Source organism: Lemur catta, chromosome 1, assembly GCF_020740605.2.
Source record: "Lemur catta isolate mLemCat1 chromosome 1, mLemCat1.pri, whole genome shotgun sequence".
NCBI lineage: Eukaryota > Metazoa > Chordata > Mammalia > Primates > Lemuridae > Lemur > Lemur catta.
This window is the reverse complement of record NC_059128.1, coordinates 127,074,081-127,095,989: the sequence shown is the minus strand read 5'-3', so window position 1 is coordinate 127,095,989 and position 21,909 is coordinate 127,074,081. Positions and strand designations below refer to the sequence as shown.

Below are 21,909 nucleotides of genomic sequence, written 5' to 3'. Positions count from 1 at the left end.
ACTTAAGGTGCTCAAAAGTAAATGCAATCAGGCTAAGAACTTGTGCCCACTGGGCCACTAGAAGGGCAGATCTGATTCCAGCAGACGTGGGCACCTCCTCCTGCATGGCTAGGGGAGCTCCTGCCAAATTGCAGTGTGACCGTGCATCTCCTCGGGCGAGATCTGTGGTCTCCACGCCTTGCTCGCCGGCATTTGGAGAAACTGCTGATGCATCTGTCGTGGGGTTACTAGGTGTGGGGTTAGACAGAGATTCCACGTCTCCTCCAAGCCCCCAGGGGATCTGGGCCCTGCGCTAGGAGCCAGCGTGCAGCCCTCTGTTCCAGATCCTAACCTGAGAGGCTGCTGTTGACAGCCAGCTTTGACTGGAGGGGTCTCATCAGGGAGGAGAGGAAATAGGAAAACAGACAAGCTGATATTTCAGGGGGATTCTGCATTCACCCCCCCCCCCATATCATCACACACACGTGCTTGAGTTGGTGCACACACGTCTGCAGAGGAGCGTGTGGTCAGCAGAGAGCAGACACACTCTCTGGGGTGTCACCCTCTGGGTCCCCTAGGCATTTTCTGACAGCCACAGCTTCACTCTCCCCAGGCCCCAGACTCTGTTTGAGGAGACTCTCGTTCATCAGCACATCCCGGCCCAAGGGAGGGGTAGAGGTGGGAGCGGGCTGCACGAGAAGGAGGGGACACTCGTCCGGGGAGCGGGGGGGAACTGGCTCCACCCCCCACACCGTCAGTGCTCGTGGAGGGCCCAGGCGGAGCCCGAGCAGGGCGTCCGTGGACAAGCAGGTGTTAGAAGTGCAGCTGGAGCTTTTGCAAAAAGAGCTTCTGAAAGACACGGGTGAGTGGGGACCTGTCCCAACATGAGAGGCACAACATATGTGAGTCAGAGGACATGTGGGTTAGGTGTACGTGTGTGGGCTCCCCGTCGGCAAACCCACAGAGAGGAATGACAGAAAAATGAGTCTAAAAGTAATGCCATGTCCCAGGCCTGAAAGGGAAAGAAAATGACAACCAAGGGGCTCTGAATGTCCAAGAAGGCTTTGGCTTATCTTGAAGAACCCTGCTGGGGACAGGAGAAACAAAGCCAAGTGCCCCCAAGAATTGGGGCTGGGAACTGTTTCTCAGTGATGGTGCCAGTGTACACAACGACACTGGTCTCCAAAGGTAACGGGAGCCAAGAGTCACAGTGGCTGTGTCCAGGGCCCGCAGCTGGCAGAGATTTCAGGAGTGGGGCCACTCTCTTACCACGGTGGGGGTGGGGTCCCGCGGGGGTGGGGTCAGGCACTGGGACTGCTGGCTTCCTGGTACACATGTCTCCCAAGGAGCCGGGCTCGCCTTGGGCAGGGGACATGGGGAGGGGAGGATGGGTGTCTCCTGCTCAGCCTCCCCGGTGACAGCTGTGGCTCTCCCTCCCCCAGGAAGCCGAGCTGGAACGCCTGGAACGGGAGTTTGCCATCCAGTCCCAGATAACCGAGGCCGCCCGCCGCCTTGCCAGCGACCCCAACGTCAGCAAGAAACTGAAGAAACAAAGGAAAACCTCTTACCTGAATGCACTGAAGAAGCTGCAGGAGATTGAAAATGCAATCAACGAGAACCGCATCAAGTCTGGGAAGAAACCCACCCAGAGGGCTTCGCTGATCATAGACGGTCAGTGCCATGCCGGCCGCCCACACCCCCTCCCACCGTGGGGCCTCAGGGAGCCAGACGCCGGGTCCCACGGGTAGTCCGAGAGGCCAGCTCCCCGCACGAGCTGAGTGGCCACTTAACTGCTCTGTGCCTTAATTTGTCATCTGTTACCACACGAGAGCAACCACATACACTCAGATATCCAGATGAAAGGGATTGCACAAGTGGAACCAGCACTGTCACTGGGGACTGCCTCCCTGGGGAAGCCACAGTGACAAGCTGACACTCTTCTCAGCCCTTACTGCGAGCTGAGCAGAGGTGACATGGCAAGCCCAGACTCTGACCTCCTCAGGGACATGAATGCCCCTACCTAAGTCTGGGAGGAGAGCGGGGTGGCTGGGGTACACAGCATCAGTGACCTCCCCCTTTTCTTCCTCCTCCTCCTTGAGCAGGCCCTGCAGGCCAGCAGCTCCCCAAAAATCCCCAGTCTGACTCTGTTTCCAGGGGACTCCTGTCCCAACAGCCGAGGCTTGGGAGGACTGGCCCACCCCTGTGTCATTGTCAAGAGCCCTGAGCTCTGGTCAGGAGTTAGGAGTTTGGCTGAACTCCTATATTTGGTAAACTTTAGAGGGAAATACCCCAAAATCCACCAACAAACCTCAAGTCCCCCAAACTGTTAGAATCCTTTTTCTCTAAGTCAGTGAATTCTTGAAAATACATGTCAAGTATTGTCTCCTAGGGTACACACGTCTCAAATACTTTTGCTCTAGGAACATAGGAAGTAGAATAGTGGTTACCAGGAGCCGGGGGCAGTGGGGAATGAGGAGTGATTGCTTAGTGGGTACAGGGCTTCCGTCTGGGAAAATGAAAATGTTATCCCAACAGAAGATGGACGGTGGTGACGGTTGCATAACATCGTGAATGTACTTAACGCAACGGAACCGCACGCTTTACAATGGTTAAAATGGTAAAGTTCATGTCATGTCTGTTTTACCACAATGATATCATTATGTATATCTGCAGCCTAAACGTGTTGGCATACTAGGGAAGCAACAATGTGCTAGAGGTTCCATGGTTGCCAAAGTCAAGGTTCTCAGTTCATCAAGCAATAGGAATAGAGCGAATTCCTAGTTAAAAAGAGAGAATTTTAAAAAGGCTTTTGCTCTAGGAAATTTGGAATAAGCATCTTTCCCTGTTTCACCCTGTTATCCTTGGCCGAGACCATGCAACTTTTCCCACTTCCTAACGGAGCCCACCGGCCAGCCCACCCTTTTCTTACAGCCCGTGTGAGACCTCTGCCTGCCACCTCAAAGGCACTTGGGGGTTCCCAACTCTGCAGAAACATCCAAGAGCCCACTTGAACTAGAGCAGTGATTAAGGCTCTTGCTAGTTCCTCAGCATGTTATTTTATTTGAAGAGCTAAAACACTAAATTTGGCATCTGAGGACTTGGGACCTTCGTTCACTTTGCCGGGAGAGCAGAGCAACCTCGCACAAACCACTCTTCCCTTAATGTGTGTATACGTCTTCCCTGGGTGCACCTCAGTTTCCCCAGCAGTGAAACCGGGAGGATTATTTAATGTCTCCCTCTTGGGTGTGTGCTGGTTCATTGAATGGTGTCTATAAAAACAAGCTTCGGAGAGATGGAGTCTGTACTTAGCACACTTGTTTTCTCTGCTAATGGCTTATGAAGTTTATTGAGAAGCCATTTATTGCTGCATGAGCAAAGCAAGGTTCCCAACCCTGGTTTCGCATTTGGAGAATAAACAGCAGTTTATTTCCTTTGGTTTCGTCGGTACATGCCCTGAGTTTGTGCTGGGACAACGATGCAGCTTAACCAGGCTGGGGCAGCCTTTATATCGGATATGACACCACATGGCATCGCAGGAGCCTACGGAACCAGAGCACAGAAACACAAAAACCAAGGCACACTGCAAAGTCGGGCGGGGAGGCTGAGCTCATGGCCCAGCCCAGGGGCTGTCAAAAGAAATGCCTGACAGCATTTTTATTGTATCTCATGGCTTCTTTCTGATTAGAAAGAGGAGGCCAGGAGGGAGTGGTGAGCACACTACTTTTACAGACAGGGCTTTGTGGAAGGAATGTGCTGCACTCACAGACTTTTGCTTTTTGTCTTCTCAGATGGAAATATCGCCAGTGAAGACAGCTCCCTCTCCGATGCACTTGTTCTTGAGGACGGTAGGTTACTCACTTCCGACCTGAAAGCCTGGAGCTCGGAGGAAACGGGGGTGGCTCTGTACCTGGTCTGGAGCCAGCAGGTGCGGGAGGCAGGTGCGGGAGGCAGGCGGATTCCCCGCAAGCCCCCTCGTTTCCCAGAGTTCACCCATTTGATTGGGAGTGGGTGGGTGCTACAGAAACACATGTTTATGGGAATTTTATGGGATTCAGGGTGATTTCCAGCGAGTGGTGCTTCACTTTTTTAGTAGCCAAAACCACATTTTTAACTAGATAGAGAATTCTAAACACTGTGTATAGTTTCGAGTATTCATAATACCTGGAGGAAGGGGGTAGAGATTGATTTGATCACAAATGAAAGATTAAAACCCACAAGGAGAGCCTGGGTGTAGTAGGAAGGGACAAAACAAACCCTTGGTGCCTTCCTGAGACAAAAGTGACAATGAAAGGGGACAGGTCCCTTTAGACACCTGATCAGGCCTTGAAAGTTGTCCTATTCTCATCAGATTCTTTTTCTTTTTAAATAAAGATGGGAATTTATTGGCTTATGTGACATGAAAGTTTAAGGGACAGCAACAGATGTACCTTGATTCGGGGGTTCAAAATTATCAAGACATGTCCCCTCATGCTACTTTTCTTAGTGTTTGGCTCACCCTTTGGCAGATTCTCGTCCGTGGGGGCCTCCAACATGTCAAGCCTTGTTTCACAGTTCCGTTTCTAGCAGGAAAAGAGAATATACTCCCTTCTTATCAGCTCTAGCCAAAGGACCCAAGATCATTGGTATAGATCATTGGCTCTGGCAGGATCACTGGTTCATCTTAGAATTTATCAGCGTGACCATGGAATGGAATGCTCTGAATGGCCAGTATCACATCCAGACCAAAAAGGTTAACACCAAACAAAACAGAAGAAAGCAAAATCAGGGAGCTGTTAGCAGAAGGAATCTTAGATGGTAGGCAACAAAGTAACAGCAAATGTCTACTACTCATCCATCTGCCCGTGGAGGTAACACATCCAAACTAACCTTAGGATGACTTAAATACTTGCCTTTGCATAAGGCTATTCTCCAAAGCCCTTTAAACCAGTGGTCCCCAACCTTGTTGGCACCAGGGATCTGTTTCGTGGAAGACAACATTTCCATGGATGGAAGTTGGGGGGGTGGCTAAGCGATGGGGAGCGGCTGTAAATACAGATGAAGTTTCTCTCTCACTCACCCCGCAGCTCACCTCCTGCTGTGCGGCCTGGTTCCTAACAGGGTTGGGGACCACAGCTTTAAACTACTGAGTCATATTCCAAATGTTTGTGGTTATCATGTCTTCACGTCCTTTGACTTTGAGGGCAGGCAACTGTCTTTCCACTAGAACCTACTGATCATGAGTTACCTCGTAATAATTACCATTTGCTAGCGTGACTTTGTAGTTTTAATTTTATGGCCCACTTCCATTTTCTGTAGCTTCATGCCATACTTTATTACTACCGCAGATGGATTACTTTTACTTTTTTTATTTCAAAACATTACAGGGGTACAAATGTTTTTGGTTACATGTATCGTCAGGGTTATAAGTGTGCCCATCACCCAGATAGCATTCATTATACCTGTTAGGTAGGTATTTGCCCATCCTCTCCTTCCCTCCTCCCCTCTGCTGTATTTCCCCTGAGATTTACTTCCCTCTGTGCACGTGTGTGCTCATCGGTTAGTTCCAGTTTAATAGCGAGAACACATGGTGTTTGTTTTTCCATTCTTGAGAGACTTCACTTAGGAGAAGGGTCTCCAGTTCCATCCAGATTGTTGCAAAAGGTATTAATTCATCTTTTTTTAAATGGCTGAGTGGTCTTCCTTAGCATACATTGGATTTTTAAAACCTGCCAGTTACCAGGATATTTTCTTGAGAAATTCTTAGAAAAGCAGAACTGATTCCCTGCTGCTGCCACCACCACCCTACATGGGGGAAGCAAGAATTCCAAACACAGAACCGTCTCTGAGAATGTTCCTGTGATGTTCAACCAAAACACTGGGAGGCGAGGGCATTAATTACGTGGAAATATATTAAGTGGCAGTTAATTTTTCTGCCCTGTAGGGAAACCTCAGGCGGGCAATGCTAAGTGCCTATTCAGATGGAAAACATAAAAGGTCTACCCTAGTTATGGTAATAATCATAATTGCAATAATAATGATGATTGGTCTTGATGTGGGGGAAGCCTGGCGGGTGATTTACAGAGTCGTCTTGCCCCTGCTATTAGAAATCAGATTGTAATATTTTTATTATCTGCTTCATTCCCTGGGTGGGAGCGGGGGCGGGGGGATTGCTTTGACTATCAGAGATCCCAGCCCTGTTGTTGGCCTGTGTGTACCCCAGTCTCTCCTGGGGAGGGAACAAGAACAATCTAGTGAGATTCCTTTGTCATAGAGAAATTGCCAGAGCAATAGATGATGTCGTTAGCTCATTCTGAAACGTCACTGGTGATTCTAGTTTCTTCCCCATGTACCAGACCCCAGGACTTCCTGAGGGGCCTTATTACCTCCCATTGTACCCCACACTTCCATCACAGATCCCTTCTCCCAGACTCCTCCTTTACTGATTTGAGAGGGCAAAGGAGGAAGGGAAGCGTAGTGGGTGTCCCCGGCTGAGAACGGCTTACTAGCTAGGAATGGATTTAGGGACAAGTGAAAGGTGGCTAGTGCTTTGGGGGTTTGCTTTTTGTGTATTTTTCCTCTCCAGCTCCCACCTCTGCCTTCCCCAAGAAGGCTGAAGTGTTCCCTCCTCTGTCCTTTAAATTCTGACCTGCCCTACGTCTTCATGGGCCACCCTTGCTCCAGTCCCTCTCCCTGCCTTTCTCATTTTTGAATGCTGCCAGGTGAATAGTTCTCAAACAGGATTTTTTTCACCCTGATGCATCCATGCTTAAGAAGTTGCAAAGTTTTCCTGGGGCTTGAAGGACCCCATCCCAACTCCTGTCATCACAGTGCGTTCAGGTCGGCTACGCTGACGGGAGCTCCTCCTTCCACGCTCTGCCTCAAATTCCCTCCTTCCTCCTCCTCTCTGCCCGTCCACTGCTCAGTCCCCTTCAAGACCAGCCCCTCTCACGGCCCCTCCTAGACTAATTGAATTCAGTCTCCAGAAGTCCTGTAGCACCCTGATGTGTTAGACCATCACTCCCCTGAAGGCAGAGAATAATTTTGTAGTACTTAGTCTTCCTAGCCCATCTCCTTCCCGAAGAATTTACAGCAGTTCCAAAATTAAAATATACAGGAACCTAAGAGAATACAGATAGCTCTGGGAAAAAGCCGAGTAGAAACCCAGATCCACCCAGCAGATATTTACACTGGACGGATACACTTTCATTCATGTGTTTTCCCAGCCAGTGCTTACTGAGCACCTACTGTGTGTCAGCTGCCATTCATGGCACTGAGGATACAGCAGGAAACAAAACAGACGAAAGTCTATAGGGCTTAGAATGCCCCAAAGCAACACAGATCCCTAGTGTCTGTTGAAAGAAAACTTACAATATGGTAATAACTACGTTTTGCAGTTTGGGGTGAAGCAGTCATTTGTTGATGGTATTTTATAAAATTCAGACTTTGTTTCATCCATGTCTAATCAGAAGTGATAGGAGGTCTCTTCCTGTGCAATTCTGCATGTGGTTGGGGTTTGGTTTGCTCAGGTTGGGCTTGACGGGTCTTGACTTGTCTTGGCAACTGGGGAAGGGTCCCAGGGCTCTTTGTTACATGGGCAAAGGAAAGGTGTGGATCTGGCTGTGTGGCCCCGAGGTGCCAATGTGGGGTGCAGGTGGGTGGGGGCTCTGTCCGGGTCTTGTGGAAAGGATGCCCCATGCTCACTCCCTCTCTTTGTTTGTGCAGAAGACTCTCAGGTTACCAGCACAATATCCCCCTTACATTCTCCTCACAAGGGACTCCCTCCTCGGCCACCATCGCACAATAGGCCCCCTCCTCCCCAGTCCCTGGAGGGACTCAGGCAGATGCACTATCACCGCAGTGACTACGACAAGTCCCCCATAAAGCCCAAGATGTGGAGTGAGTCCTCCTTGGATGAGCCCTATGAGAAGGTCAAGAAACGCTCCTCCCACGGCCATTCCAGGTGAGTCGGGTCGTGAATGAGGCCAAGTGAGGTCACTGTCTACGCTCTGGAAGAATCACAGGGCAGGCACAAAATCTGCAGCCGCCTGGTTCCTCCACCTGGGTTTGCCTTCCCCGGTGCTGTGCCCACAGCGCCCCCTGCTGCCAACACTGCTGCGGTGCAGCTTGGTCGTCCGGGGGGAGCTGGGCTTTGGCTCACCATCAAGGTGATGGCAGATGGCTTTAATGCCGTTAAATGCCACAGGAATTAATTAGGAAATCTCAGGCAGTGCTATTCTGAAATGGCAAGTGCGAGTCCACTCACAGGAGTCCCAGAGTGGGTCAGAACTCTAAGCTGTCATCCAGCAGAATTCTGGAGCCAAACAGCTGTAACTGGAGCTATGCCTCCTCAGCTCGTTACTAGGCTGACATTGTAGAGAGTGGTTTGTTGTTGTTTATTTATTTATTTTTTTTGGAAGGAATTTTTGGTCCAATTCTCTGTTTTTCTCATTTCCTTTAATTGCACCCTATAAAGCTCTAAGTGGGTGAGCCTACAGGTAAATATTTGTCTCCTGGAACAGAAAAACAGTGAGGGCAGGGGATTACAGGACAGTCACCCTGTGCCTGTTACAGAGAAGGCTGATGAGGGTCTTGAGCTCATTATTATCTGGGGGGTGTCAGGGACCAGGACCCCCACACACTGCTGGGGGAGAGGCTGAGGACCACGGTAGAGATCTGAGGGAGTGAGGTGGGGAGTCCTCACCCAGATCTGTGTCCCAAGCTAGCCAGTCCCCTGGAGGTGCCATCTGTCTGGCAGTGACAACATGCCTTCCTTGGGTTTGCAGCAGCCACAAGCGCTTCCCCAGCACGGGAAGCTGCACCGAAGCAGGAGGAGGAAGCAGCTCCTTGCAGAACAGCCCCATCCGTGGCCTCCCCCACTGGAACTCCCAGTCCAGCATGCCGTCCACACCGGACCTCCGGGTCCGGAGTCCCCACTATGTCCATTCCACAAGGTGAGTCCTCCCGGCTTTCAGGCCGCCTCCCTCCTCGGACCAGACCTTCCTTTTTAAAATTAGGCATTGCTGGCCCCAGACTGGCCCAAATAACGGGTGAGCTGAGACAGACCTGAACCCATAAGAATAAATGAAGCTGAATTTAAAAAACTGAGCTGGCAGAGGTCAGCCTTCATTAGCTGAGGGATAGCACACCGTCCCCATCCGGGGGCACTTGGCATCGGCCGAGATTCCTCAGGCTCCTGGGGACAGTCAGCATGGAAAGAGCTTTCCTGATCAAAATGCAGGCAGGAGAGGCTGGCCGGGTTAGCATGGGAAGAGCTGGGACCAGAACAGCCTTGCCCTGCTGGGCATGCATGATCTCTGTTTGATAGTCCTCTTACAACTTCCTACTGAGACCTAAACCAACACTGAAATTCCTTTAATGCCTCAAGGTATAAACTCACAATTAGTAAAAGAAATAGGCAAAAATTAGGCTTTGGGGAATCACACTTTCATTTTCTAAAAAGCAAAACCAGGCCATGGAGAGCCACATGGTGGGGGCTTCCGATTCCACCCTGAGTGACAGTCACAACTGGAACTCAAGTCTTCCTGTGGTTGGCCAGCGGGGCCCTGTGAACTTCACATGAAGTCCCAGCATCTGGCAATGTCATCTGCCATGTGCTATTGATGAATACTAATGGTGTGGACACTATGAGCAGAATGGATTATAGACAGAGTAACAGTGTGGCAAATATTTGCATCATTCAATCTTTTAAGTGTTCTTCCATTTTCAAGTTTGCACAGAAAATTGCAATCTATTTGTGTGGATTTCTTAATAGTATTTGGTTAAACCATATGAAGGGCCTCTGTTGGACTCTTTTGATCTACAAAAATGGGCATTTTATCTGGTTTAACGTAACACCAGAATAGTGATTTTGGGGTCATCTTTGTATCTATAAAATCATTTTCCACCTTAAAGGGGGAAAAAAAGCTCCAGTATTAGCATACTTGTTCCAGAGGAAACCCTTATGTGAGTTCTGGCTTCACTTCTCACTGGGAATCAAAGCGAGGCCCCGGGTTCACCTCCAGGGACCACCAGTGGCCAACCCTGCTCAGACTCTGAGTCTGTAGACGCCCCGGCAACCCCTCCACTCCCTGGTGGCTAAGAGCCCGCGTGGGTTTTGCTCTTCCTTACGTGCAACACATGGGGGGATCTCCAGTGCGCCCCTCTTGGGTCCCCCCAGACCAACCCAGGCCATCTCCCGGCAGGTCGGTGGACATCAGCCCCACGCGACTGCACAGCCTCGCACTGCACTTTAGGCACCGGAGCTCCAGCCTGGAGTCCCAGGGCAAGCTCCTGGGCTCGGAGAATGACACGGGGAGCCCCGACTTCTACACCCCGCGGACTCGTAGCAGCAACGGCTCGGACCCCATGGACGACTGCTCGTCGTGCACCAGCCACTCGAGCTCGGAGCACTACTACCCGGCGCAGATGAACGCCAACTACTCGACGCTGGCCGAGGACTCGCCGTCCAAGGCGCGGCAGCGGCAGCGGGCGCGGGCGGCGGGCGCGCTGGGCGCGGGCAGCTCGGGCAGCATGCCCAACCTGGCGGCGCGCGGCGGCGGCGCGGGGGGCGCGGGCGGCGGCGTGTACCTGCACAGCCAGAGCCAGCCCAGCTCCCAGTACCGCATCAAGGAGTACCCGCTGTACATCGAGGGCAGCGCCACGCCGGTGGTGGTGCGCAGCCTGGAGAGCGACCAGGAGGGCCACTACAGCGTCAAGGCGCAGTTCAAGACCTCCAATTCCTACACGGCCGGAGGCCTGTTCAAGGAGAGCTGGCGCGGTGGCGGCAGCGACGAGGGCGACGCGGGCCGCCTGACGCCGTCCCGCTCGCAGATCCTGCGGACTCCATCGCTGGGCCGCGAGGGCGCTCACGAGAAGGGCGCGGGCCGCGCCGCCGTCTCGGACGAGCTGCGCCAGTGGTACCAGCGCTCCACCGCCTCGCACAAGGAGCACAGCCGCCTGTCGCACACCAGCTCCACCTCCTCCGACAGCGGCTCGCAGTACAGCACCTCCTCCCAGAGCACCTTCGTGGCGCACAGCAGGGTCACCAGGATGCCCCAGATGTGCAAGGCCACGTCAGGTGAGAGGGGACGGCGGGGCTGCGGTGGGGGAGGCCCTTAGACCTTACATGCGGCGAGCAAAGGAAATCATCGGCTCTGGGGACCTGGCTGTGCCCCCATGTCCCCATGGACTCATTTATTATGGCACATTTAGCCCAGATGACAAGCTCCAGAGACCAGAATTAAAATGATTCAGGCATTTGTTAAGTGTACCATGGACTTAAGGGTCCTAGAATCTTCTTCATGTCCCTTCTTCATCTGTAAAATGAAGTTTGCCATTGACGTCCCAAAAAGACTTTGAGAGTGCGTAATCGTCTGTGACCCTATTAGAAGAACCAGTGGTTTGTAAATATCACTGATAAAGGGACAGGGCTGTTTATGTTCTATTGAAATTTTAGTGCTTGTCTAATGAATTTGCTTTACATGAAGAGGTCAGGTAGATCTTTTGCAATATATTTTATACTAAAAATTTTAAACAGCTCTGAGGTTTACTGATGAAAAAGATTCTGTTCCCAAGAAAGCAAAGGATGCCTTTAAGTAGGATCGACTTCCTAGATTTTCCCCAACTAGAATTCTATGTTGCCCGTATCAAAAACTCCCACTAATCAGATTTGGATGAGCTTCTAAAAGCCCTACCCTTCAAAATGCACTGAAGTAGCAAATGACAAGCCTGAAACAGCAAGGAGAGCAAGCTCTGAGGACCTTTCTGGAGGCCCCTATTCATAACTGAGAGCATCTCGGTTATATCCGAAAATGCCCTGAGGCCAGAGCATGAGGCCTGCCCAGGGCTCCCTCAGAGGACTCTAGGGCTTCAGGGTTTTTGCTGCTGCAGAAGCTGCCCCATCCCTGTGACCACTTCTGGTGGCAAAGCAGGGACGTAGGATGCCAGGTCAGCTTGACTTGTAATAGAGGTACACGGTTTTGGTGCACAGTTTTGGGGAGAAAATGTAATTGGTGGGGTGCAGACATGGGGGGGGTGCAGAAATAAGCCCCCACTGAGCCCCTGCCATGGGGTCACCTCTAGTATGCTTGGAAGTGGCGACTCCCAGCCACTGGGTTGGTGTGGGCCAGGGAGTCAGGAGCTGCTGCACCTGTGTCTGATCCCTGTCTTCTCCCTGCCTTTCCTGCGCCACCTGCGCACAGCTGCCTTACCTCAAAGCCAGAGAAGCTCAACGCCGTCAAGTGAAATTGGAGCCACCCCCCCGAGCAGTCCCCACCACATCCTAACCTGGCAGACTGGGTGAGTTCCCCTTCCAGGCCTTTAGCCTGGTTCTTGGGTTCTGGACTGCATCTATCTGCTAGGAAGTGTTGTAACATTAAGATCCTGGTGACATTAGAATATGTATCAGTAAGCAAACGATGAGGGTTCATTACTGGGAAACGTCTTCATGAATTGCTGTTACCTTCACCTTCTACCCACTCCTTTCCCTCGCCCTGCCTTACAGAGGTGAATTCTCTGTGTTGTCTTTTAGGGTAGGCAGTGGTTCCTGGGACGGAGGGAGGTGGAAGTAGAATTGTGCTTGTTCGGTCAGAATGGCAGACAGCATTTGATTCGGGTTTCGATTGTACCCAGGCTGACTCAGAATGCCAGGCAAAAATGTCGGGGGGAGTAATAGAGCTAATTAGGCACCTCTGTGTGCCAGGCTGGGGCCAGATGTGTCACGTGCCTCTCAGTGTGCCTGCTGGCTTAGTGTCAGGATGCATCTTAAGATGAGACATTGCCTCTAAGTGGATGTTACATTCTGTCAATAACTTTCGGTTAAAGGACTGAGGGGGTCCCCTTACCTAGTTTTAGCCGCAGTTTCTGGCTTGCTGGATAGGGGCATATCTGGAACAATCTGACAGCTGTGTGGGTTGACTCATGAGAAAACCACAATTCCGGAATTGCCTCTGCTGACTGACTGTCTTCAGGCTCCCATAGCTTGGCGTTTTGTTCCTGCAAGTTTATCTGTAGTGATTTTACACCAGGCTTTTTGGAGCCTTAGTTTTTGGCCAGAGAGGAGGGGAACTAACATGTATTGAGTGCTTGCTGTGTACTCAAAGGCTGGGTGCTTCTTCTAATATATTGGGGCTTACATAATCCTCAGTGCAACCTTGCAAGGGAAATAACTGGATCTTTTAGTTTTATAGATGAGGCTCAGAAAACATAAGTGCCATGCCCAAGGTCACACAGCCGAAGGGAGCTGAATTTCAGCTCTGCTCTCTGTGACCGCAAACCCTGTCTTCCACTACACCAGTGGTTCTTAAGTGTGGTCTAATCATGGGCCTTGCCAATGTATTAATAAGCTACTAATCATGTCTGTGTCAGTTCCTCTCTTTAACATGACATCTCTTCTCTTCCTCCTTCTGCTTTCTTTTGTTCAGAGAAGCAACAGAAAACTCACCCATTATGGATGGGTCTGAGTCTCCAACTCACCAAAGTACTCATGAATAGAGGTATCGTAAGGGAATGTTTTATTCTTTCTGCCCATGCGTTTGTGATCCCAGATGTGTTGCCTTGCCCCATGTCATAGTTTCTAGAAGGAAACATCCAAATGGTGTGGGAGCCATTATTTTTATGTTTTATTTCTAGATACATGGGAACTGTATGTTTATACGTATGTTCTTACATCAGATGTTAGATATTCCCAATGCTACCTCCCAGAAAAGACTGGCAAAGTATGTTTTAGACATATAAATATTTGTAGACTTTTTTACTGGGCTAGTAATTGATGTCCAGGAAAAGAACAGCATCACTGCAGTTTAACTTTCAGAGCACCAAGGGCAGACTTAGTAGATCCTTTCATCCCAGCATTCTTGAGTGACAGCCATGCATGGTGCCAAATGCTGCAGAGCCCTGCTTTTCAAAATGTAGTCAGTCCATAATCTGCATTTAGAAACATCCCTGGGTGAATCAAATGCATGTTGAAATCTGTAAAGCACTGCTACAGTGGGCAGAAAGCAGTAACACCTGGTCTGGTTCCTACCTGGGACACAAGATAATGGACTCAAATAGCATTTCAAGAGATAAACGATAAGGATACCATGCAAAAGCATATAAGTTTATTAGATAAAAAATGAACCCTGACTATGTTCCAGGAACTGTGCTAGAAACAAATCAACAATTTGTAAAGTCTATCAGTAGATGTACAGGGGAATGAGAAACTGCTGCACTTGTGTATGAAGTGCGATAAGGCTTAGAAATGAAATACCAAGAGGATTTCAGAGGTGAGGGCATCACTTTTGAGCTCGTGGAAACTCTACATGAGCCTAGCTTGAGAGGCCTGCAGACGGGCTTAGAATGGCCTCTCTGGGTCTCCCCCCGTCTAAGGGCAGAAACAAGCTAGAGGACAGGGTTATATTGCAGCCTGAAAAGTCAGTTAGGACAAGATCATGAATAAATTAGGAGACAGAGGGGGAACAATTTTTACTGCAAGTTCCCTGAGTTGGCAGATGGGGGCCTGGAGAGACAGGGGCTTAGCCTTTGAAAGGAACATGGACACCTCACACCCTCTGCTGCCAGAGAAGAAATTTAGAGATAGGATGATGTTGAAGTAGAAAGAATCATCTTTTTCTCCTCCCAGTATGGGGGGCCCAGTCATCTGCTAAGGACAACAGAGGTGGGGATGGTAGTGGGAACTTGAGATACAGACAGCAACACCTGCCCAGGCTAGCCAAGACAGGGTGACTCTAGAGGGCCTCGTCACCCTGGCTTTGTGACCAACTGCAGCACAATTCAACAACCCCAGTAATGGGCTGCCAGTTGGTTCTGTAAGTTAAATCATATTTCTCAAATATTAAGCTATGAAGAGGAAGCATGCTGAAATGTACATTTACAAAAACAATTCCACTGAAATTCCTCCCTCCAAGATCTTAGTGTTACATCTTCCCCCTGCCTCCACTGCCCATCAGCAGAATCGGAAGTCACCACTCCCGGGACCCACAGGGGGCAAGAGTGCCCCAGTCTAAGCTAGTCTCTGGGGTCACAGCTTAGAGAGCATACCTAGACACCATCACCATATCCCAGCACATATTACAGTGAATGACTGACTTAAATTTACTACAGTGACTACTTAGTGAGCCCCCATTTGTATTATTTGTGAGGAATAAATGTTCCTAAGCAGTCTCGCCTATTAGCATAGAAGTGCATTTATACTGAGCAGCCAGACCACAGGTTTCTTCCCCAAACGTGAGAATAGGAGACCAACACATCAAGTAACATTTGAGAAATATCATTTAACTTACAAACATGTGGTTACATGTTACTTGGTACTTTGGGAGGCCAAGGTGGGAGGATCGCTTGAGGTCAGGAGTTCGAGACCAGCCTGAGCAAGAGTAAGATCCCCACCTCTACAAAAAGTAGAAAAAAAATTAGCACACACCTGTAGTCCCACCAAGCCAGGAGTTTGAGGTTGCTGTGAGCTGTGATGATGCCACTGCACTCTAGCCGGGGTGACAGGGCGAGACCTTGTCTCAAAAAAAAAAAATCAAAAACAAAATACATGTTCGTTACTTTACTAATAATGGGGGAACATTAAGAAATGGTCTGTGTAAAACACTGAAAGGTTGGATGAATATGTCTTTTCTTCCAGCTTCATAGTTTTCTCTTTTATTCCTTTAGTAAATAATTTTTAATCTAAAAAAATATGCATGTCAGACGCGTGAGAGTCAGCTCTTTCTGGGTCGCTGGAAGCACCACCCTTCTCAGGGGCAGGAATAGGACAGGCTGGTGCTTTTCACACTGTGGCTCTTCCGGGCGCCACGTGGGGAACAAACCCAGCATCTCCCATCCTACCCCGCCATTCGGATCTTAGTTCAGCTATTTTACACATTGGCTTTCTTATAAGCTAATGAGCTAAACAAAAAGATCCTATCATTTATCTTGATTGCCTCTCGTATGTAGGATCCTGTGATCCAGAAGCCTCCCTGATGAACCACAGGACAGTAGTGTGGGCCAGCCAGGGGTTAGACTGTGTCTTCACATACAGAATGAACAAGACCCCTCCCCCTAACCTGCTGCCTTACGTACACACCAGCACTGTGAACTCGATGGCCTTTCCTCAAAGTTTTATGATCACTACATAGCAGACTTTTAGTTCCTCTGGAACAGAGTACATTGTCCCAAAGGCCCTTTGTATTTGTGATACAATTATTACTCAACTTTTTAACAGTAATAGTTTCAACCAGAAACTACTTAGGATACAACATACAAAAGGTTCAAACACATTTGATAATATTAGGCTATTTAAGATAGTATTTTCTAAAGTATGTTCTATAGATTTTCCTAGGTGATACTATTTAGGGACTTCTGAGTGGGGACAAAGTAATGCAGGACTTCTCAGAGCCTTTACTATATGCCCATGTACACTACAGTGCTCCAAAAGGCAGAGTCCTCAAACTTACTTGTCCATGGAACCTTCTTTTATTTCCTCAGAGCACCCTGAGAAACACTGGCTGTGGTAGTTCCTTATATCCTGTGAAGCCCTAAAGACAATTCAGTCCAAGGAGACCCTGTTGTGTCAGAAACAAAATTTCCATCAAACTTTGCCAGCCCATTCAAATGTGCCAGTATGAGCCAGTAATGTCTGAGAAAGAACTCACTTCAGCAAGTGTGAGCAGATGGCAGCAGGTATACACTGAAGTCAGTGGGACGCTGTGGCAGAGCTGGCACCAGGCCTCCCTGTTCTTCCCATCTTAGCTCTGCATCCTGGCCCACTAACTTCATTCTTAGGAGGAAATGGCATCCTTGTGCATGTGGCCCTCTCTGCACCAGGGACTGTCAATGGCCCACCTGGGTCACTTGTTCCCCCCAGTAGGTGCAGGGTGGCACCTTGGTGGGGATCCCCTCCCCCCAGGACCAAGTGGAGTTAGGGAGAGGTTGTCCCGCAAGGAGCAGCGTACGCCAGAGAGGGTTACTTTTCCTAATGATCCCTAGTAGTGATTATAGACCTCAACATAATGTGATCACTTCTTGATATTTAAGAATTCCTTCTACCCAGCCAAAATTAGTGATGCCCACCTGAAATAGACTTTAAAAAAAAAAAGCCTCTTACCGACTTATCTACTTCTACATACTTTCCTGTATATTTTCAATGAACACTTCTTTATAATCACAAAACAGTACATGTTATTTAGAATAAAGCAGGGTCAACAGTGATTTTTTGGAAGAACTTTAAAAACTCAATTCAAAATACCACCTCAATTTCACTCTAGCGAAACCTCGTGTTTTCAATGTCCTAGGACGGAATAAAAATCGACCAGTGAGATCTGGTCACCCATTGGTCTCACGCAGGACACCCCAGGCAGCTGCTGTGGGGAAGGTCGTGCCCAGGGGGTTCTGGGCCTCGGCTGCATCTGAGAATCACCTTGGGGGGCTTTGAAAGCTCCCAGCACACAGATCCCAGCCCAGGTAAACCAGCATCTGTGGGGTGGGGCCCAGACTTGAGTATTTTTGAGAGTTCCCGGGTGATTCCAGGATCCAGCCAAGCTTGGGAACCACTGAATTGCTGCATTCAGTGTGAGTTTGCATTTTCCTCTTTGCAGTTGTGTTAGAGGTTCAGGAGGCCCCTTGGTGTGGATTCTGTCAGTCCGTGTGAGCCATCTGTGAACAGGCGCTGTTAAGTGACGCGCACTTCTGAACAGGCCGGCACGTGCCTTCCCTTCTTCCCTGACTGTCACATCTCCTCTCTCTGGTTCCCCACAGGAGCTACAGTGACAGCTGTTTCCTGGATTCCTCCCTCTATCCAGAACTAGCTGATGTCCAGTGGTACGGGCAGGAAAAAGCCAAGCCCGGGACCCTCGTGTGAGCCAGCCCGGCCTGATCTGACCGCCTCAACGCCATTCTGAGATCACCTCACTGCCTCTCATTTGCCTTACCCAGACGCACTGTCACCCTGCACCAGCTTCGGCCCTCAGCACTTTTTTTTTTTCTCCTGTCTCCGCATCCCCTCACCCTTGAAAACCTGACTGAGGAGACATTCTGGAAGGTTCCGGTCCCACTGTGTGTCCCCTGGCTCTCTTGCCCACAGAGGGCCAGACACCAATCCTCAATGGCACCATGGTGGCTTCCCCCTGCCATGACGGCCCCCCAGGCCAGGAACGGTCAGGGAGGCCAGCTGGCATGGAATTCCTGCAGACAAGTAGCATCGGTGCAGAACAGGAAGGGGGCTGAGTACAGGGTGATCGGAAGGACCAGTAAGCTGTGTCCAGCCTGCCACCTGTAGGCCAACCAAGCACTTCATGGAGAGGACGCCTCGTGGGATATTCAGCTCGTACCTGAAATATTCCTTTCCAGGACAGCTTTGGGGGAGTGGCTCTGGAGAATGGGGGATGACAAGGAAGCTCAACACTGCAGACATGCATCAGAGGATCACAATCAGTTCTATGCTGCCAAAGATTAAACAAACAAAAAAATAATAAAAACACAAATAAGAGGGGCCAAGAGGAAGACATTCTTTCTGCAAAGAAATTTCTTTTAAATTCTAGACTGCTACTACACACAAGTGAAAGTCAACCATCTGTAAATTGGTGTCTTCTCTCTGTCCCTCTCCCTCAATGGTCCACTTCTCTCTCCATAGAGAGCCTGAAAAACTAACCCAGTGTGATGGTAAAGATGAGGGAGTCTTGGCTGGCACTGCTGATGCAGACCCTCCATCAGTCTGGACACAAAGGAACAGAGACCCACGGGGAATAGCAGAGTGTACTACTTGCCCTGGTCTACGCAGGTGGTTCACCCCAAGCCCAAGACTCAACGCTGCTTTCCTTTCAGGATTTGTAGTACACATAAGGTGGTAATTGCCAAAAGTGGTTCTCTCTCATTAAAACAACCAGTAAAAGTGTATCGTATTTTTTTGCACAAGGTGTTTCATTTTCTTTTTTATGGGAAACCAAGGGAAAAAGCACATTGCGATCCATTCAAGTGTTTTCAATGTCGTGGCTCATTTTCTGTTTGTTAGCACTTGTGTGACAAAGAGCTCAGATCCAACTTCTATGTGTCACTTATTCCAAGAACCCAACTATGCCCTTAGGTAGAAAGATTTGACTCATGTGTCTACTAGCCAGCAGGCAGAGCAGGGTTGGAAAAAAAAACAGCTCCCAAAGGGCCCACGTGCCCACAACATTAGCAGTTACTTGGATGCACGTTTATGTGCAGATACCAAAAGAGGAAGAAAAATAACATGTGTGGGAGCTGCACGTTTACATGTGTTTTGAGCTATGCTTAATACACAACTGGAAAGCCATCGATCTTCAAAGGCCTCAAAAATACTTTTATAATAACGAACCAGTGCACAATCTTAGTTGGGTTACTCAAGACGGCACAAAAAGGTCTCCACAGAGCTGGTATGCTGTGCTTGTTGGCGCAAGTGGGGGAGGGGGGGCGGGGGGGGGGGATATTTTTTCTCACTTGTGATGACTTCCTATCAGAAAGGCATTTGACAGCCAGGGACAGGAGCCGGGGTGGGGGTAGTTTTGTGGGAAAGCAGAAAACTGAAGTTAGCTTTAGCGTAAAAAAGGAAAAATCTTCGTTTTTCATGTATGTGTAATCCAAGAATAACAATAGACTCTACCAGACCAGGAGGGGAAGACTGGATACTAAAACAAAACCATTACTCACGTTGTTCCCTCCGCTGTAGCCCGGAAAGCGCTGAGAGCTGAGCTGGAACATGCACACCTGGCAGGGACTGGCGGCCGCGGCCTCCACCAGTCTCTGTGAACGACTCAGGGCCTGCTTCCCCCCGGCTCCTAGCACAGCTGGGTTGGTGATTCCAGCTTGTAGAAGGGATTAAGATTCCCAGAACACTTTAGGCATAACCTGCAGGATACATAGAAACTGACAGAAACCGATTATGAACTTACTCAATGACTCTGGGGATTCACTGGGGGATATTTTTGTTACTCCTTTTTTGATCGTCAGAGCTACAGGTTTTTGGTTTTGTCTTTTTTTTCCCCCTTCCCCATTTGGAAACATTATACATTGGGCCATTTTTCCTTTCTCCCAAAAGAAGATGCATGAATAATCAGACTGAACTATGTGCAGCAGGAAAAGTCACAAGGGAGCTAGAGAAGGTGATGAGGTTACACGGTTACAGGTTATACAACATGGATAGTAGCTTGAAGCCAAGTTTTTAATCAGATGAAGCTTTTAGCCCAGTTGAGTTACAAGGAATGAGAGGCAAAAATTCTAAAAACTTGGGTTCTGGTTTGGATTCAGGGGACAGAGAAGAATGGAGTGGGAGCAGGAATTACAGTTCTAGCAAACATCATGATAGTCTGGAAGTAAAGACAGATTAAGTAAAACAGGTTTTACTGTTTAGCTGCGTTCAGTTATTACAAAATGTACATAAAAAAGAGTCCTTAGAGACTGACATGATGAATGATCAGTGTGGTGGGAAATGATGTAGTTACTGTATACAAGCACTTGCAAACTCTTTATATATCCCTATTTCTTTAAAACAAAATAAGATGAAATATGAAGTCCCTGGTCTGATATAAAGTCCCTATTGGATTCTTCGGATACGTATAAGAAATTGCCTGTTTAAGGCAGAAGACTGGTGAAAACACACACATCAGACTATGTTGTGAGCCAGGTTGATTTTTTTAAATTTTATCATATGCAGGTGAGTGTTGAAACTGTTAAAATTCCAATTTGTTTTCATTATTAGTTTAGTTCTAACTATAGCAAACCCCATCCAGGTGCTATCAGACGACCAGTTACTGCTTAGTTAACTAGGTGTAAAGTTTTACATAAACATTAATGTCAATAGTTTATTACAAGTTGTGTAAAATGGACTCTAGTTTAATAATGGGGGAAAAAAAGATTAGGTTGCTCCTGAAACTGACTGTAGAGCATGTAAAATGATTTTACTGGATTCTGTTCAACTGTAATCAATGAAAAAAAGATGTATGTTGTAGACAAAGTTGCAGAATTAAGAAATCTGCTTTTAATTTATTCTTTTTGTATTAAGAATTTGTATAGTACCTTTACATTTTACAAAACAGTGTTGTCAACACTTATTAAAGCATTTTCAAAATGAAAAGATCCCAGCTGCCTCTTGGAAATTGTGTGTGTTTGGGTCTAAGTGATACATGCTGAAGCATGCTCTGGGAATCTGTAATTCAGGTGCCTGCATCCTCACTGGGCTCCTTTTAAAAGTCAGTCTACGGATCGTATTCTTATTGGCTTGCTAGATGATACAGGCAAGCTTGGTTTGTTTGGTAGAGGCTAATTCTCTCTTATTCTAGTTTCCTTTTGTTAAATACACAAGCTAACATAGTCTAAATTATGTATTTGTCCTACTACAAAAAAGGACTTGAGAGTAGAGGTCAGTCTTTGTATCACGGCTCATTACAAACAGTTGCCCATGTATAATATGTGCCAGCCATGCGTACTGTCCCCATGGAACAGTCCCTCAGTAGAAGGAACACCTAGGGAATCTGGGCTTTGAGGACTGTCCCCAGCCTCTTGTCTCCATGTTCTGGGTAGGATGCAAAGAGTCAATCACATAGGACTCGTGGGCTCACTATGACCACCATTGTTCACCCTCTGTGCTCACCCTCTGTGCCCACCCTCTAGATCATATCACCAAAGCAAGTGCCTACTGGGCCTGTAGGTACAAAAGTCCCCCATTTGTGGGTAGACCGGTGACGGGCCGAGTAGAGACTCTGCTACCATCTAATCCCTGTCCTCATAACCCAACAGGCATCTCTTCACTAGCAGGAAACTGGAAGTCTGGCCTCCAAGAACATATCTGGAAGGGAAACCTTGCTAAAGCTTTGGCCACTAAAGCCAGCTGACCCTGCCAAAAAGGAAAAGGATCCACTGAGAATCCAAACTGCGTCTGGAAGTGAGCCCATCGAGACAGCGTTCTCTGCTTCCTAAGCCCTAAAAACCGCTCATGGGAGAGCCTGAAGCCTC

The 21,909-nt window shown here is 48.6% G+C and overlaps 1 protein-coding gene across 3 annotated transcripts in view; it reads left to right on the top strand.

Annotated features, from left to right (window-relative positions):
* The window catches only part of FRMD4A (FERM domain containing 4A), a 181,977-nt gene extending 163,138 nt beyond the window's left edge, over positions 1–18,839 (top strand). For 2 of the 3 annotated variants that reach the window (XM_045533693.1, XM_045533706.1), the window contains 7 exons: positions 1,422–1,650; positions 3,768–3,824; positions 7,681–7,918; positions 8,742–8,909; positions 10,161–11,035; positions 12,159–12,255; positions 17,698–18,839. In XM_045533693.1, the coding sequence (XP_045389649.1) occupies positions 1,422–1,650; positions 3,768–3,824; positions 7,681–7,918; positions 8,742–8,909; positions 10,161–11,035; positions 12,159–12,255; positions 17,698–17,800 (1,767 nt within the window). In that variant the 3' untranslated portion in view covers positions 17,801–18,839. Of the gene's footprint in view, positions 1–1,421; positions 1,651–3,767; positions 3,825–7,680; positions 7,919–8,741; positions 8,910–10,160; positions 11,036–12,158; positions 12,256–13,379; positions 13,699–17,697 lie in introns of those variants that run through there. The other variant, XM_045533701.1, reaches the window with a different exon arrangement.
* Positions 18,840–21,909: the final 3,070 nt, after the last annotated feature.